At 42.1% G+C, this 12739-nt stretch overlaps 1 protein-coding gene and 1 non-coding gene across 2 annotated transcripts; both read right to left on the bottom strand.

Moving 5' to 3' along the window:
* Nucleotides 1–2510: 2510 nt before the first annotated feature.
* On the bottom strand, nt 2511–2583 carry TRNAV-UAC (transfer RNA valine (anticodon UAC)). Its single transcript has one exon. It is a non-coding gene; the product is annotated as a tRNA-Val (tRNA).
* Nucleotides 2584–2776: 193 nt separating this feature from the next.
* LOC122415237 (collagen alpha-1(XI) chain-like) lies at nt 2777–12349 on the bottom strand. The gene is made up of 21 exons (XM_043427225.1): nt 12019–12349; nt 10289–10495; nt 9862–10178; nt 9606–9691; nt 9171–9486; nt 8596–9094; nt 8261–8440; nt 8071–8132; nt 7808–8005; nt 7272–7739; nt 7059–7103; nt 6731–6983; nt 6236–6603; nt 6011–6172; nt 5831–5921; nt 5383–5669; nt 4993–5262; nt 4212–4822; nt 3856–4070; nt 3580–3764; nt 2777–3513 (listed from the first exon to the last, which is right to left on the bottom strand). Exons 1-21 carry the CDS (start codon nt 12161–12163, stop codon nt 3154–3156), a joined length of 5325 nt encoding a protein of 1774 aa, XP_043283160.1. The 5' UTR covers nt 12164–12349; the 3' UTR covers nt 2777–3153.
* Between the last annotated feature and the right edge of the window lie 390 nt (nt 12350–12739).

Genomic DNA, 12739 nt, shown 5'->3' with positions numbered 1-12739 from the left:
TCAATAATAATATTTCCCAATATTTTTTTCTTGTTTTCATATTATTAGATATCATTAATCCTGTACTCAGGTGTAGGTTGGCGGCAGTGAATAAGTAAACTAACTTAAGCCTTGCTCGTCCCCTTTGGACGTAATAGGTAATTGTATTCAAATTCTCGGTACTAATTTCCAACTGAATCAGAAATCCGGTTTAAGAGTATTGGAGGTTGCCGCGTTTTCAAAAATATCGCGTATTCAAAAAAAGACAGTTTGAATTTGACATTTAAAATTAGCATTTATTTTTTTTTCTTTTTGCGTAATTTAAGAGATTTCTGGATTTTTTCGGTATTTTTTAATGGATTGTAACACAATGAAATAAGTATGAGATTTTGATTTTTCTATCTCTCTATTGCCAGTAAGCCCTGGAGCAAAATCATTGATAAAGTAAAACTTTCCTATGAAAATTCCTTGCAAAATAAATCGCATCGTTAGTGCGTCAGTGATGTCATAAGATCAGTTACTGTAATCAATTAATAAAGAACTGTAATCGTCGATAATTGTCGAATTACATCTCATACTTGGTGGACCAGTAAAATACAAAGACTTTCTCGTGTCAAGAGAAAATATTGTGAGGTCTCAAAATATAAAATAGAAAAAACGTGCGATCCGTGGTCTAAAGATCTTAACTGCGGATCGAATAAAATCGTATAGAAAATTCCCCTCGAAGATCCGCCGAGAGCAGAGAATCGCACTGAAACGACAGCGGTCGGGCTAATGGTTCGGCGACGCTATTTTGTTAAACAAGGAAACCTTTTATCCCCCTTCACTCACCCTCTCCCGAGCGAAACACTCGAGTGCAGAAGCGCGGCACTCAGCTAACCGATGGAGAAAAAGATTTCACGCTCAGACGCAAGAAATGTGTCTCGTGTTGCAGCTACGCTTGTATACTATTGTACGATGTGAATGTACGTACGTGTGACTATATCATGGAATACCAATCTTGATATCGATGCAGTAACATCTTCCGTAGCATTTATCAACCGTAGAAAATACTTCATTTCATGATAAGACCCAAAGATGCAGAAGGTGGAATAAAAATACAACCCTCGATTAAATTCTTCAAGAAAAACTGTTTATTTTATGTTCTGTGAAATGTTGAATAGTGTGAAAATTCAAAATACCACGTTATATGCAAATTTAGTGTCAACGTGTTATAAAAATAATGAAAATGAATCTCATAGAATCTTGTGATCTTTGGTATGATCGTTTTGACAAACTTAATGAATTCATGTCGTCGAAATTTAGGAAGTATTTTTCTCAACCAGAAAGGTTCGTCCAAAGTGTATTTGAATTATTTTAATCGAATAAACAGTGACATATTTGACATGATCTCAGAATTATAGAAAATTCTTGAGAATAGTTTTCACGTTGCTACTTGATTTTATCGTCGGTGGAGTCGCGAACCGTCGACCACCAAGAGACAAACCAGCCAACTGTCAATTTTCTCACGGTTCACCCACGCAACCAGCTCTCATCCATTCTCGCGGATTCTCGCACTCTCAGATCTTTCCACACTTCGGCGAAAAAAACGAAATCGATATGAGAAGCTTGTTGAAGTATATGTCACACTTCAGATCTCAGAGATGGAATAACTCTGGGAAAACATGTGACAACATTAACGGCAATGAGCCTAAATTGACGTCCTCTGAGAAAATGCTTTATCAGGAGGGAGCTCGGTTTTGGGTGTGGAACGTGATGTGATTTTTGGTGACTGTTTTTCAACAAAAACATATCGCGTTTTATTATAGAATTATGAAGTGGTTTTTCTGAACACTTGAACGATACGAATTCATTTTATTTTTATGAAGAAAAACGACTGCAGCAAATGTGTACATACAGAACTACCTTAAAGCCTCGATTTCAAAATAGGATATTTTCAAGAAATACTTCATTTTTAAACACAGAAAATAAAAAAAAATTATCGATGCATTTAAACAAAAACGAAAAAGTAGTCCCGAGTTGAAAAATTCGCAGAAGCTCGATGTGAAACGATCATTTTGTCCTAAAGTTGTCGCATTTACGATTACATTATTCACATTAACTGCTAACGTCATCGATGGATCGATTTTGAATTTTATGGCTGAAATTTAAATGAAAATTAATATTCAAACCGTATTTTGTGGTGAACAAGAATTTTTGAGTATTCTTCAGAAATATCCGAAAATATAAAAGTACTTGAAAAAATCATGAATTACTTTTTTGAATGTTGTTTAGTATCCATAATCCATTAAAAGATTATTAATTTGACTGAACCTCACCAGCACATTAATAAATTCAATTGAATAGAGTATCTCCTTAACTACTAATTTCTCTAATGAGGCCATTCATTTGATTTACTTTATTACAAATGATATAATAATGGAACATACGAATAAACAGTATTTTAAAAAATTTCATGTCGAAAATTATGTTACAATCGTTTTTGCACCTGAAATATCGAGAAAAAAATGAAAATCAGAAAAAAAACGATGTGGTTCCGGCCGGGATCGAACTGGCGACCTTCTGCGTGTAAAGCAGACGTGATAACCGCTACACCACGGAACCAACTTAAATAGAAATAGAAAATCGCCATACACGTGCACAAGGCATTTTTGCCTGTACGCATCTTCAATGTTTTTACAGTGCCAATACAGTAAAACATTAATCGCATCAAGAATAATTGTAGTAATAATCGTGGTGAAATTGGCTTGAAGAAACGCTAAGAAATTTATGAAATGGTAGAGCCAATGTGAGGAAATACTCCAAAAAATTCCATAAAATTTTTATTCTGCTTACATGAAAAATATACAAAAAATTGTTCGTGGCCTGTACAAAAAAAGTTTAGGATAAATAAAACAATATTGAATGAAAAGTGAAGCCTATCATTGCGTTATTAAAAATGTGTGAATAATACACAAGATTTTTGCACTTCTTACGTCTTAATGATATAACTTATGAATACATTTTTTTGAGTGTTATGTCATAAAAATCGATGACTGGAACTAAACTAATATGATTAACGACTATACATGGCACATATTATTGGTAACGATTTCAAGCGCAACAATCACTCCATGACTTAGCTAGAGTAGGTCAAGTTTTCCGAAAAACAATTTTCTCAAATCCCTGGATTTGTCATTTCAAACAAAATGGACCAGTGGAAAAACCGAATGCTTGATGAGGCAGCCCGTAATCAACTGGATAAAAATCAATGAGCGGCAATTGTTGGAGCTTGTTCGTCTTAATGAGGAAGACAGTTTCACTATTATCCTTTCGACTCTTGCATCCATCGATCAAAACTTGGGGACGTGTTCGATTATACGAAAATTCTGCCTCATTAAACCCAAGCAACTTCATCGATACATTTTTATCGTGACCGGATGGGCCTGACCATGCTGCGCTATTGGTGCAGGTGTAGGTGAAATTCTGATATCCTTCCTCGCTCAGAAGCCTCAAGAAAGTCATTTGTACGACGCCGATAGTTTCATAGGTGATCTAAACAAAAAAAAAAGAGGAAAAATGATTCTTCTATCATTTTTGTATTAATCATTCAACACTCACCCGGAATCCACCGCGGAGTTTCGAATACCACTCGTTTTTTCCTTTTTCCTTTTTCCATGGAATGTTTGGCATTTGACTACTGTGAATGTCAGGAAAAACACACGTTTCTCCGGACGCTGTCATATTGCAGTAAACGTAAACAGCATCATCGGGCATCCCGAGATTTGGGTCTATCCAATACCATCCTAATTATCATTAAAAACCAGACATGAATATTACAAAAGGATTTTGAGACTGACTAATGTACTGCAATCTCGGATGGAAATGACTGCTCACCGTCACGATAATGGGGATGTCCAAAATGAAGATCTTTACACGTTCTGCCTGGATTTTCTCGACTACCGATAGGCTTTTTCATCCGGTCCAAATCTTGTCTCATGGAGTATATTGAGCTGTACATGTCTAAGAATTTAGGACCCAGCTCTTCGTCATCGTTTTCTGGTATTTTTGATGTTTCGTCGTAATCGTCGCTTTTCTCATTTTCGTAACTTCTGCAACATACAAATAAAATTATCAAATTGATTTCGGAAAGTTTGATACGCAAGATGTAAAACTGATATCAAAAATATTGCACAGTTCTTTTAATAAGAACTCCAGATATCCATAAAAAATGAAAAAAAAACGTTACTCACTCCTCTTCTACTTTACGTCGCCTTCGGGTCAACTGTTCATGGGTAAACAGTAATTCTGGAGGAATCATTGGCTGCTCTGCCGGAGGACCAGGAGGGCCTGGTGGCCCCGGTGGACCCACATCGCCCTTCATACCGTCATTTCCCATAATTCCCTTCATTCCTGGTGGTCCCTCCATTCCCGGTAGGCCCGGAGGTCCGTCGTTACCCTTCACTCCTTCAGGACCATGTGGGCCAGGGCTGCCTTTTGGCCCTTCCAGTCCGAAAACTCCTCTCATGCCTTTCTCACCTTTTTCCCCTTGATCCCCCTTGATACCAACATGACCGATGTCACCACGATGACCTTTCATTCCTCTGCGTCCACGGTCGCCACGCTGTCCTTTTGGACCAGCAGGACCAACTGCACCAGGGGCACCTTCGCTACCAGGCATTCCTGGAGCGCCATTTTCTCCGGATACACCAGGCTGGCCAGTCAGTCCTTGCGACCCCTTGGGACCTGGCGGCCCTTGTATTCCCGGAGGCCCCGGATTTCCAATAGGACCAAGTGAACCAGGATCACCTGGTTCACCGGGAAGACCCGGATGGCCTTGTAAGCCTGCTGGACCTTCTGTACCCTTTCGAATCGCAAGAATACAGCTTTAGAGTCAACTTTAAAAAAATTCGATTGCTAGCGAAAATACGATGGTGAATTTTCTAGCAATTAAATGAATCATTTAATTCGCGTTCAACAATTAGAATCAAGATTCTTTCATCGATACCACTGTAATTAATATTTGTTACGTACAGGTTTTCCCGGAGTGCCGGCAGCGCCTTCTTTTCCAGGTGGTCCAATTTCACCGGAAGGTCCTGGTTCACCGGGAGGCCCATCGTCGCCATCTTTGCCACTCTCGCCTTTGCCACCCGGAAGCCCAGTTTCTCCGGGTGGACCGGGAAATCCTGGAGGACCAAGGTTCCCTTTCGGACCTTCTGGGCCAGGGATTCCCCGTTCACCAGGTGATCCAGCAGGACCGGTTTTACCATCTTCTCCTTTCGGTCCCGGTGCACCCAAATTTCCCTGTCCATTTAATAATGGAATCCCATAATAGCTCAATTTTTATAGATCATCATTGACAATAAAATACAGGCTATTAACTGAAATGTCTCGGTAAAAGTTTATTTAGCAAAACATTCGTACAGGTTTTCCTTCAGTGCCTGGCGTTCCTGGTGGTCCCGGATTTCCAGTATCTCCCTTGGCACCCATTTGACCTTCAGGCCCGACAGGTCCTTGAGTTCCTTCGACACCCTTGATTCCCCTTGGACCTTGCTCTCCAGGTGAACCTGGTGGTCCAGCAAGCCCCACTGCTCCAGTATCACCCATTTCACCTTTCAATCCTGGAGGACCTGGCAATCCCTGCAGCCCTATAGGACCTGCTGAGCCTGGTACGCCAACTGGTCCATCTTCTCCTTTAGTGCCCCGTCTGCCTGTAAAATATGGAAATCGATGGAACTAGTGATTAGTGAAGAATAAAAAACAAGAAATTGCACAAAAATGGACTACTGCGAACGAAAATACTGACAAGGAAGGTTAACTCGAACATTCGTAGTGCTTTTATTTCGGTTCACGTGAATGTATCTCTACCTACCAATTTCACCCGGAGGTCCCTTTTCACCGGGTTGACCTGTCAGACCTGGTTCACCTCTCACCCCTTGCGACCCAGGCGGGCCTGGTGGACCCTGTTAATCATTAGAAAATAATTGTCCAATTGAGATCAAGATATGATTAGACATAAAAAGTCATTAGTAAGATGTTTTGTCATACTCACAATTTCACCTCGTGACCCTTTTAAACCTTTTTCCCCTGGTAAACCAAGTTCACCTTTATCACCGTCTTCACCAGGCACACCTATAGGTCCTGGTGCTCCTGGTAAACCACGCTGTCCGGGTAAGCCATCTCTCCCTATAGGTCCAGCATTACCAGGTTCACCCTGCAACGAAGAATCCCCTCAGGAGAAAGGTCTTCTACAAAAATGATAACTGAGAAACCTTACCATCTCGCCTTTCGGTCCGACAGGACCGGGAGGACCGTTCGGCCCTGAACGTCCTTCTGGACCGATCGTGCCGTCTTTTCCCGGCTCCCCTTGAGCACCTTTGTCGCCTGTTGGACCCGGAGGACCCGGGATTCCCATTTCCCCTTTCAACCCTGGCATCCCAGTCGCTCCATCAAGTCCTCTATCTCCAGGAAACCCAGGTAGACCACCGGTACCTGGGGGTCCATCTTTCCCGGGCGGTCCTGGCGGCCCGTGTGGTCCCTCACTGCCCTTGTCGCCGGGAGGTCCGGGCTCACCAGGTGCGCCTTGGCTTCCCGGTTGACCGCCTTCTCCCGGCTGTCCAGCCTCACCGGCCGGTCCAGGAGGACCTGAAATAATTCTATTATGAGAATATTGCTGAGCATGTGCAATTCGGAGCATCGGTTCTTCGACGTGAATTTTTGATACGAATAATGTAGAGTTACAAGCTCATACAGTAAAAAGAATATCGCCAACCTACGACTCCAGGTATGCCAGATGGCCCGGGAGGACCGGATTCCCCTACAGGACCACGCTCACCAGGAGGCCCAGCAATTCCATCTTTCCCATCGAGCCCAGCTGGACCTGGAGGACCGGCGAATCCCCGCGGTCCTTCTATCCCCGGTAATCCCTGTTCGCCTTGGGGTCCTGGGCTTCCTGGTTGGCCAGTATCACCTTTTGGCCCAGGCGTTCCTTCAGATCCTCTTCTACCTCGGGCTCCTCTAAATCCCTTTAAAAGTGGTCAATTCAATATTCGCTCAAAATTTTAAATCCAACAAAATTATTAACAGTAAATAAAAATTACCCGTGGACCGACTTCTCCGCGTTCTCCAGGTGATCCCGCATGCCCCTGTCAAAAAAAAAAAAAAAAACAGCGTCCAGGTTGTAATAACTTACATTACTATAGTCTTTCTAGCACCGATTAAAAATCAAATGTTTGAAAAACCAAAAAAGCCATGAATACAGAAGGAAAGCGATCCTTTTTATGATGTTTTTATAAATTTACAGAAACCCTTACTCTTTCTCCTTTATCACCCACTGATCCTTGCCGACCGGTTTGTCCTTTGTCACCCTTGTCTCCAATGTTGCCCGGGTATCCAGGGAAGCCAGGAATCCCAATTTTTCCTTTCTCACCAGGTGGACCAGTTGACCCAGTTTCACCACGTGGGCCTTCCATTCCTTTCATGCCTTCGAGTCCTTCCAGACCAGGAATACCTTGGGGTCCGGGAGGTCCTACTTCCCCTTTGGCCCCCATATCTCCCTTATCACCTTCCGAGCCTGGTTCACCCTTATCACCGCGATCTCCGGCTGCGCCGCGTTTACCTTCATCCCCTTTCATTCCACGAACTCCAGGAAAGCCTATCGCACCCTGAGGCCCCTGCAGACCTTGATCACCCTTCATTCCTGGGCCACCAGGATTCCCTGGATGTCCTGGAGACCCATCTGCTCCAGGGAGACCTGGAATACCAGGTTTGCCTTGAGGCCCCTGGAGGAAAGAAAAGGATTGTAATTACAAGAACATTTGCACATTCATCATGGTGCCGGCGTACTTACAACTAAGCCAGTTGGTCCTAAAGGCCCTTGAGGACCAGGAGGCCCAACAGGTCCTGTAGGGCCATTTTGTCCGGCTTGTCCCGGTGGTCCCAGTGATCCAGTACTGCCTTTCGGGCCAGGTGGTCCTTCACTTCCTGGAATTCCAGGATTGCCAGGTAAACCAGGAAATCCTCGTGGACCCACAAAGCCTCTTGGCCCCTGAATATAACAACAAAATGACCATTAAACCATCTAAACATGGTTGAATTATGATTAATCCTCACCATTTCTCCTGGCAAACCGACTAATCCGGGTGGACCATCATCACCTTGTAAGCCTTCGTGACCTTAAACGTTATCAACGAAATTATGAGAGCGATACACGTTTCGCTGTACGTTATTCATGTATTTATACTGAGATTTACGTTAAAGCGGGAAAATATTCCTTAGAAAAACCAAATGTAAGTAGTTTTACCTGGTAATCCTTGCTCTCCAACGGCACCAGTAGATCCTCTTTCACCTTTATCACCCGGTAAACCAGGCAACCCTGGCAGTCCCTGTTCACCCTTTACACCGCGTTGTCCAGTAACCCCTCGATCACCGTCTCTCCCAGGTCTACCTCGTTTTCCTTCACGCCCAGGATTTCCTATTGGACCTTCGATGATACAAACATGATTAAGAGGAATCAGTGATTTTATTATCTACCTCGTAGAAAGCTACCCTGGTCCATCAGAGGTAAATCATATTCCGTTTTTTTTGCATTTTCAGTGACTGAATGATCGATATTTAAGGATTTCTCAGACACTGTACCTGCTTCCCCTCGAGGCCCAGGTTCTCCAATGTCACCAGGGTCGCCTTTTTGTCCCTGTGGTCCCGGTGGACCGTCCGGTCCGGAAACACCGGTGAGTCCCATCGGTCCTTCTATACCTCGCATTGCCAGCATGTGTTGCGACAACAATTGTCTAAGCATATCTGCCTGCGCGTCCGGTCCTTTTTCGTTGCCCTGCTGGTTCAATGGAATCATAAACACGTGGCCCGGTGGTCCTGGAGCACCCTCCGTTCCTCCGAGTCCATCACGACCTGGTTCTCCCTTTTGGCCTTGAACTCCGGGGACTCCAGGAGGCCCAGGAAAGCCTCGAGGTCCTGACGGACCACGGACATTGTAGTACCCATAATTCGTATAGTACGATCCCTCACTACTCGAGATCGAAGGCGAGTCCGTCGGTAATTTACCATCCTGCTCTTCCCCCTCGTACGATGTGATCGTAGAATAATCCGGAAGTGACGCTGCTCCCGAGTGAATAAAACTCTAAAAATTCAACAGGCATTAGACTTACAATTTTTGTGTAGAGAATTTTAGCGATTCGTTAAAAAAATCGAATTACGCCTCGTATCGCAGAAAAGGCATGTGAAGCGGTCGGAAGTGGATTGGTCTCAATGTTTGGTTCACCGGTAGCATATTCTTCGTCATCGTCATCTTCCGCCGTAGGACCTTCGGTAAGTTCATCTTCGTCGTCATAATCAGCGTCAAACGAAACTCTCGTAGCGTTTCGCGAAACTCGATCATCAAAGCTGCCAGTCAAATTTCGTATCGACGAACCATACCTTTGCCGTGAACGCCGCTCGTACTCCAGCGACTCTTCACCGGGCGGAATATGAATAGTCGAAAACGTCGCCGCGGAAACGTTGAATCTCCCTGATCTGTAGAGTTAAAAAACAACGCATATTTCTCCCATCGGTTCTTCATCGATTCGTGACATCGACTTTATCCCCAAATGTACGACGATACGATACTATAAAAATTAGATCACCATCGGTACCTTGATTCACAATCGGGAGCGAAAACAGTCGTAATTTCATACGCAGAATCGGGGGTCGGCGCAATCTTGAGCATCTCAATTTCACCCTGCGTTAAAAATCGAAGAAATATTGAAATAATTTGAGTTCCAGCTACGAGTAATGAACACACTTTATCGATGCATTGCAGCTGTATTCAAATCAAAAAGATTGCAGCAAATAGATTTATTACAAAACTGCATGTCAGTCAATGCACTCTCATTTAAACATTCCACAAACCATGTACAAATATCCATCGACAAGTTGTTGCCCAATTATTATAATTCCACTAGTAGTTATCGTTGTTGTTGTATCCCTTCGGAGTTCACGTGTAATTTGTGTTTCTTGATCAGTGATAAGGGTCACAGCATCGCCTTTCAAGCTGAATCCCAATCTATGCCAGTTGCCGTCAGCAACGTTGATACCAAATGAAATTGGATTGAGAATTTCATCGAGCACCGTGTTATACAAAAGTGTAACATCGTTTCCCAGTGAAACTACCAATTGTTCTTCACCGTTGTCACTGTATACAGTGAACAATGTTGATGCAGGAGAATCTAATGATTTTTCCAATGAGTCAAAATTCAAAAATAAACAAAGAGATAATTAGAAAAATAAAGATCGTTGGTCGATAACTGAACCAAGTCATGAACCAACGAACTCTCACCGAGTTTCGGCTTCGCCACTATGAGGATGGAGAAATCTTGTGGAAAACCATGAGGAAAGAGCGTTATCGTGTTTGCCGTAAGTAATGCAGCTTCACCAATCTCATAAGCAGTTGTTCCATTGTATCCACAACGACTCTTTTTCGGGGTGACTCCAGTTGGCTCCTCGTGCATTCCTGTGCTTTCCAGCAGATCGACAATTCCTTGACCTTTCACACAAAAGCATCCATCGATCAGCTACCATTTTAAAAATTGAACACCACGAAGAAAATTACCTCGCTATCACCCACCGAAAAGTACTATAATGAGACTTTAGGCACAATGATTATCGAAGTCAAAGCAAATCTGTTGATAAAATCTGTCAATAATTACATTCGAGGTCACGTGAGGCTCCGATCAGTTGAAGCCAGACTACTCGGAGACTGCTTTCATAGGGCCTTCAATGAATCATTGATCAACTATTGAACCAATAAAAATATGCAACCGGCGCTCTATAACTTTAGCTAAACTCGCCCATGTAACTTTATTCCAATCCACTCGTCTCACATTTGAGCTCATTAGCCGAAGCTCCTTGTACGCGATGGCGCTTTCTCGTGCCAGATAACATGCGTGCACTTCATAAAAGTACATCACGCATGCCATTTACCAGGAAGAATGGCATCATGTGCGAGGAGTTTAAATACGATTATTGTATGTGACTAATTAAGGGTGGAAGTGTGGTGACGACAGAAGCTCGATGTCGCGATGCTGAGTCCACGGTATGATCAATAAGCCTACTAACCTCGCAGACCTCACGGTACATTACCCGCTTCGTTTTAATAAACGCTTGAACCAGTTTCAAGTAAGTACGAACTTCTCATCCGGGCTTTATGTGTATATAAATATATCAATTTATATGTATGCATGTTTAAACTTTTGCATTATATTCACATTGCCCCGTGTAGACACGCCACTCAATTAATACAATGGAGCTCACTTAAAGCCACTCTCTTACGTGTGGCTGCTGAAAGATGTATTGAAATTCTAGAGCAATCATATCGACATAGGTTTTTCACAGATTCACATTTATTTACGATACGTTTCACACAATGTTACAGTGGGATTGAAAGAATATCTATAAATGGTCATCAATGATCGTTTCTGCGTTTTACGAATTTACGCCTCTCATCAGTGTCAATGATGGAAAAACCATTGCTCTTTTTGTAAAAGCAAACAGTCAAATTACTGATGAAAGGAAAAAGTGAAATGTGTTAGTGAAAGTGAGTTGGATTATTATTACGATTTGCGTTAATCTGTGAACTCGTAAGATGCATAGCAAAGAATCCAGCCGCTTCATTTAAATTTGATTCTAAATATTTTACTGTTGATGAAACTTAAAAAAAATTATTGCTATTTTTGGCCAACCTGATTATGGAAAATCCATTAATTTTACTTCACTTGATCTTTAAAATTAGTTCAATTCGTGTCTATCGTTCATATTCACTATTTGGTTCTTGCTGCCTATAATTGCCAACGGGACAAAATCTCGGTAAAGAGTACAGCAAACGCATGGAAATTTATAATGACGACAGTGATATTTCATTTAATGAGATGCGTTCAAGTGTATTGAAGTTTTTTTTTACATGAAACTTTTAAATAACAAAAAAAAATCTTTTTTATTTTTTTACATGAAACTTTTAAATAAGAAAAAAAAATCTTTTATAAATTTCTGCTAAAGTAAAAATAAACTTACCCAGGTTCGTGAACTCCGCTTCGACACCGCGCATTTGCAAGTAAACTATTGCCATAACGAGGACTTGTAATAATATACATTTTTTCGTAATGCGGACGACGAGGCGTCTCGTTTTCCATGATCGTTTTGTGTCGTCAAATCGCATGCTACTTCGCGCGGTTATTCTCAAATCATCGTTTTTTTTCGGATTATTCTTCCACGTCGTGCTTGTCGAAATGTGATACGGATTAATTGATGACAGTGAAGATGAATTTTCGATTCAGATCGAGCCAACGATCTCACGATTATTGGAGATGCGAGGCAAGACTAAACGAACATTGCCTTGCGTACGAGTGTTACCGACGTACTGAAACACTTACAGCACTTTCATGATTTGCGTCACCAGCGATCTCTTCTTTTTCTATTCGACATCTCCACCCCTCTCGCTTTCTTACGGACACACAGAAAGCTGCATGATTACTTTTGGCGATGCAACTCACAGGGATCGCGTCCCATCATATGTTTGAGCAGCACATGTGTCTTTAATGATAATTCCGCGTTTGTAATCCGTCGGCTCTGATTCAGATAACACGTGGTTGTGTCAGTGACGTCGAATTTGATTGATTGTATCCCAAAGTTTAAGTGCAAAATACTGATTCGAAAAATTTGACATTTTCGATTATTCCAAATATTTTTGGATTGTTACAATAATTATGTATGTACAAATTGAGATTGGAAACCT

Source organism: Venturia canescens, chromosome 1 (assembly GCF_019457755.1).
Source record: "Venturia canescens isolate UGA chromosome 1, ASM1945775v1, whole genome shotgun sequence".
NCBI classification, from domain to species: Eukaryota; Metazoa; Arthropoda; class Insecta; order Hymenoptera; family Ichneumonidae; genus Venturia; species Venturia canescens.
This window is presented reverse-complemented; position numbering and strand designations above follow the sequence as displayed.

What these genes read in the sequence shown, in the direction of transcription:
- LOC122415237 (XM_043427225.1), bottom strand. Translation starts at nt 12,163, where the DNA reads ATGCGATTTGACGACACAAAACGATCATGGAAAACGAGACGCCTCGTC. An exon ending in GGGACCTCCGGGTGAAATTG is followed by an intron (nt 5,670 to 5,830) that starts GTAGGTAGAGAT and finishes CATATTTTACAG; the next exon opens with GCAGACGGGGCACTAAAGGA. An exon ending in CGACGTAAAGTAGAAGAGGA is followed by an intron (nt 4,071 to 4,211) that starts GTGAGTAACGTT and finishes TGTATGTTGCAG; the next exon opens with AAGTTACGAAAATGAGAAAA.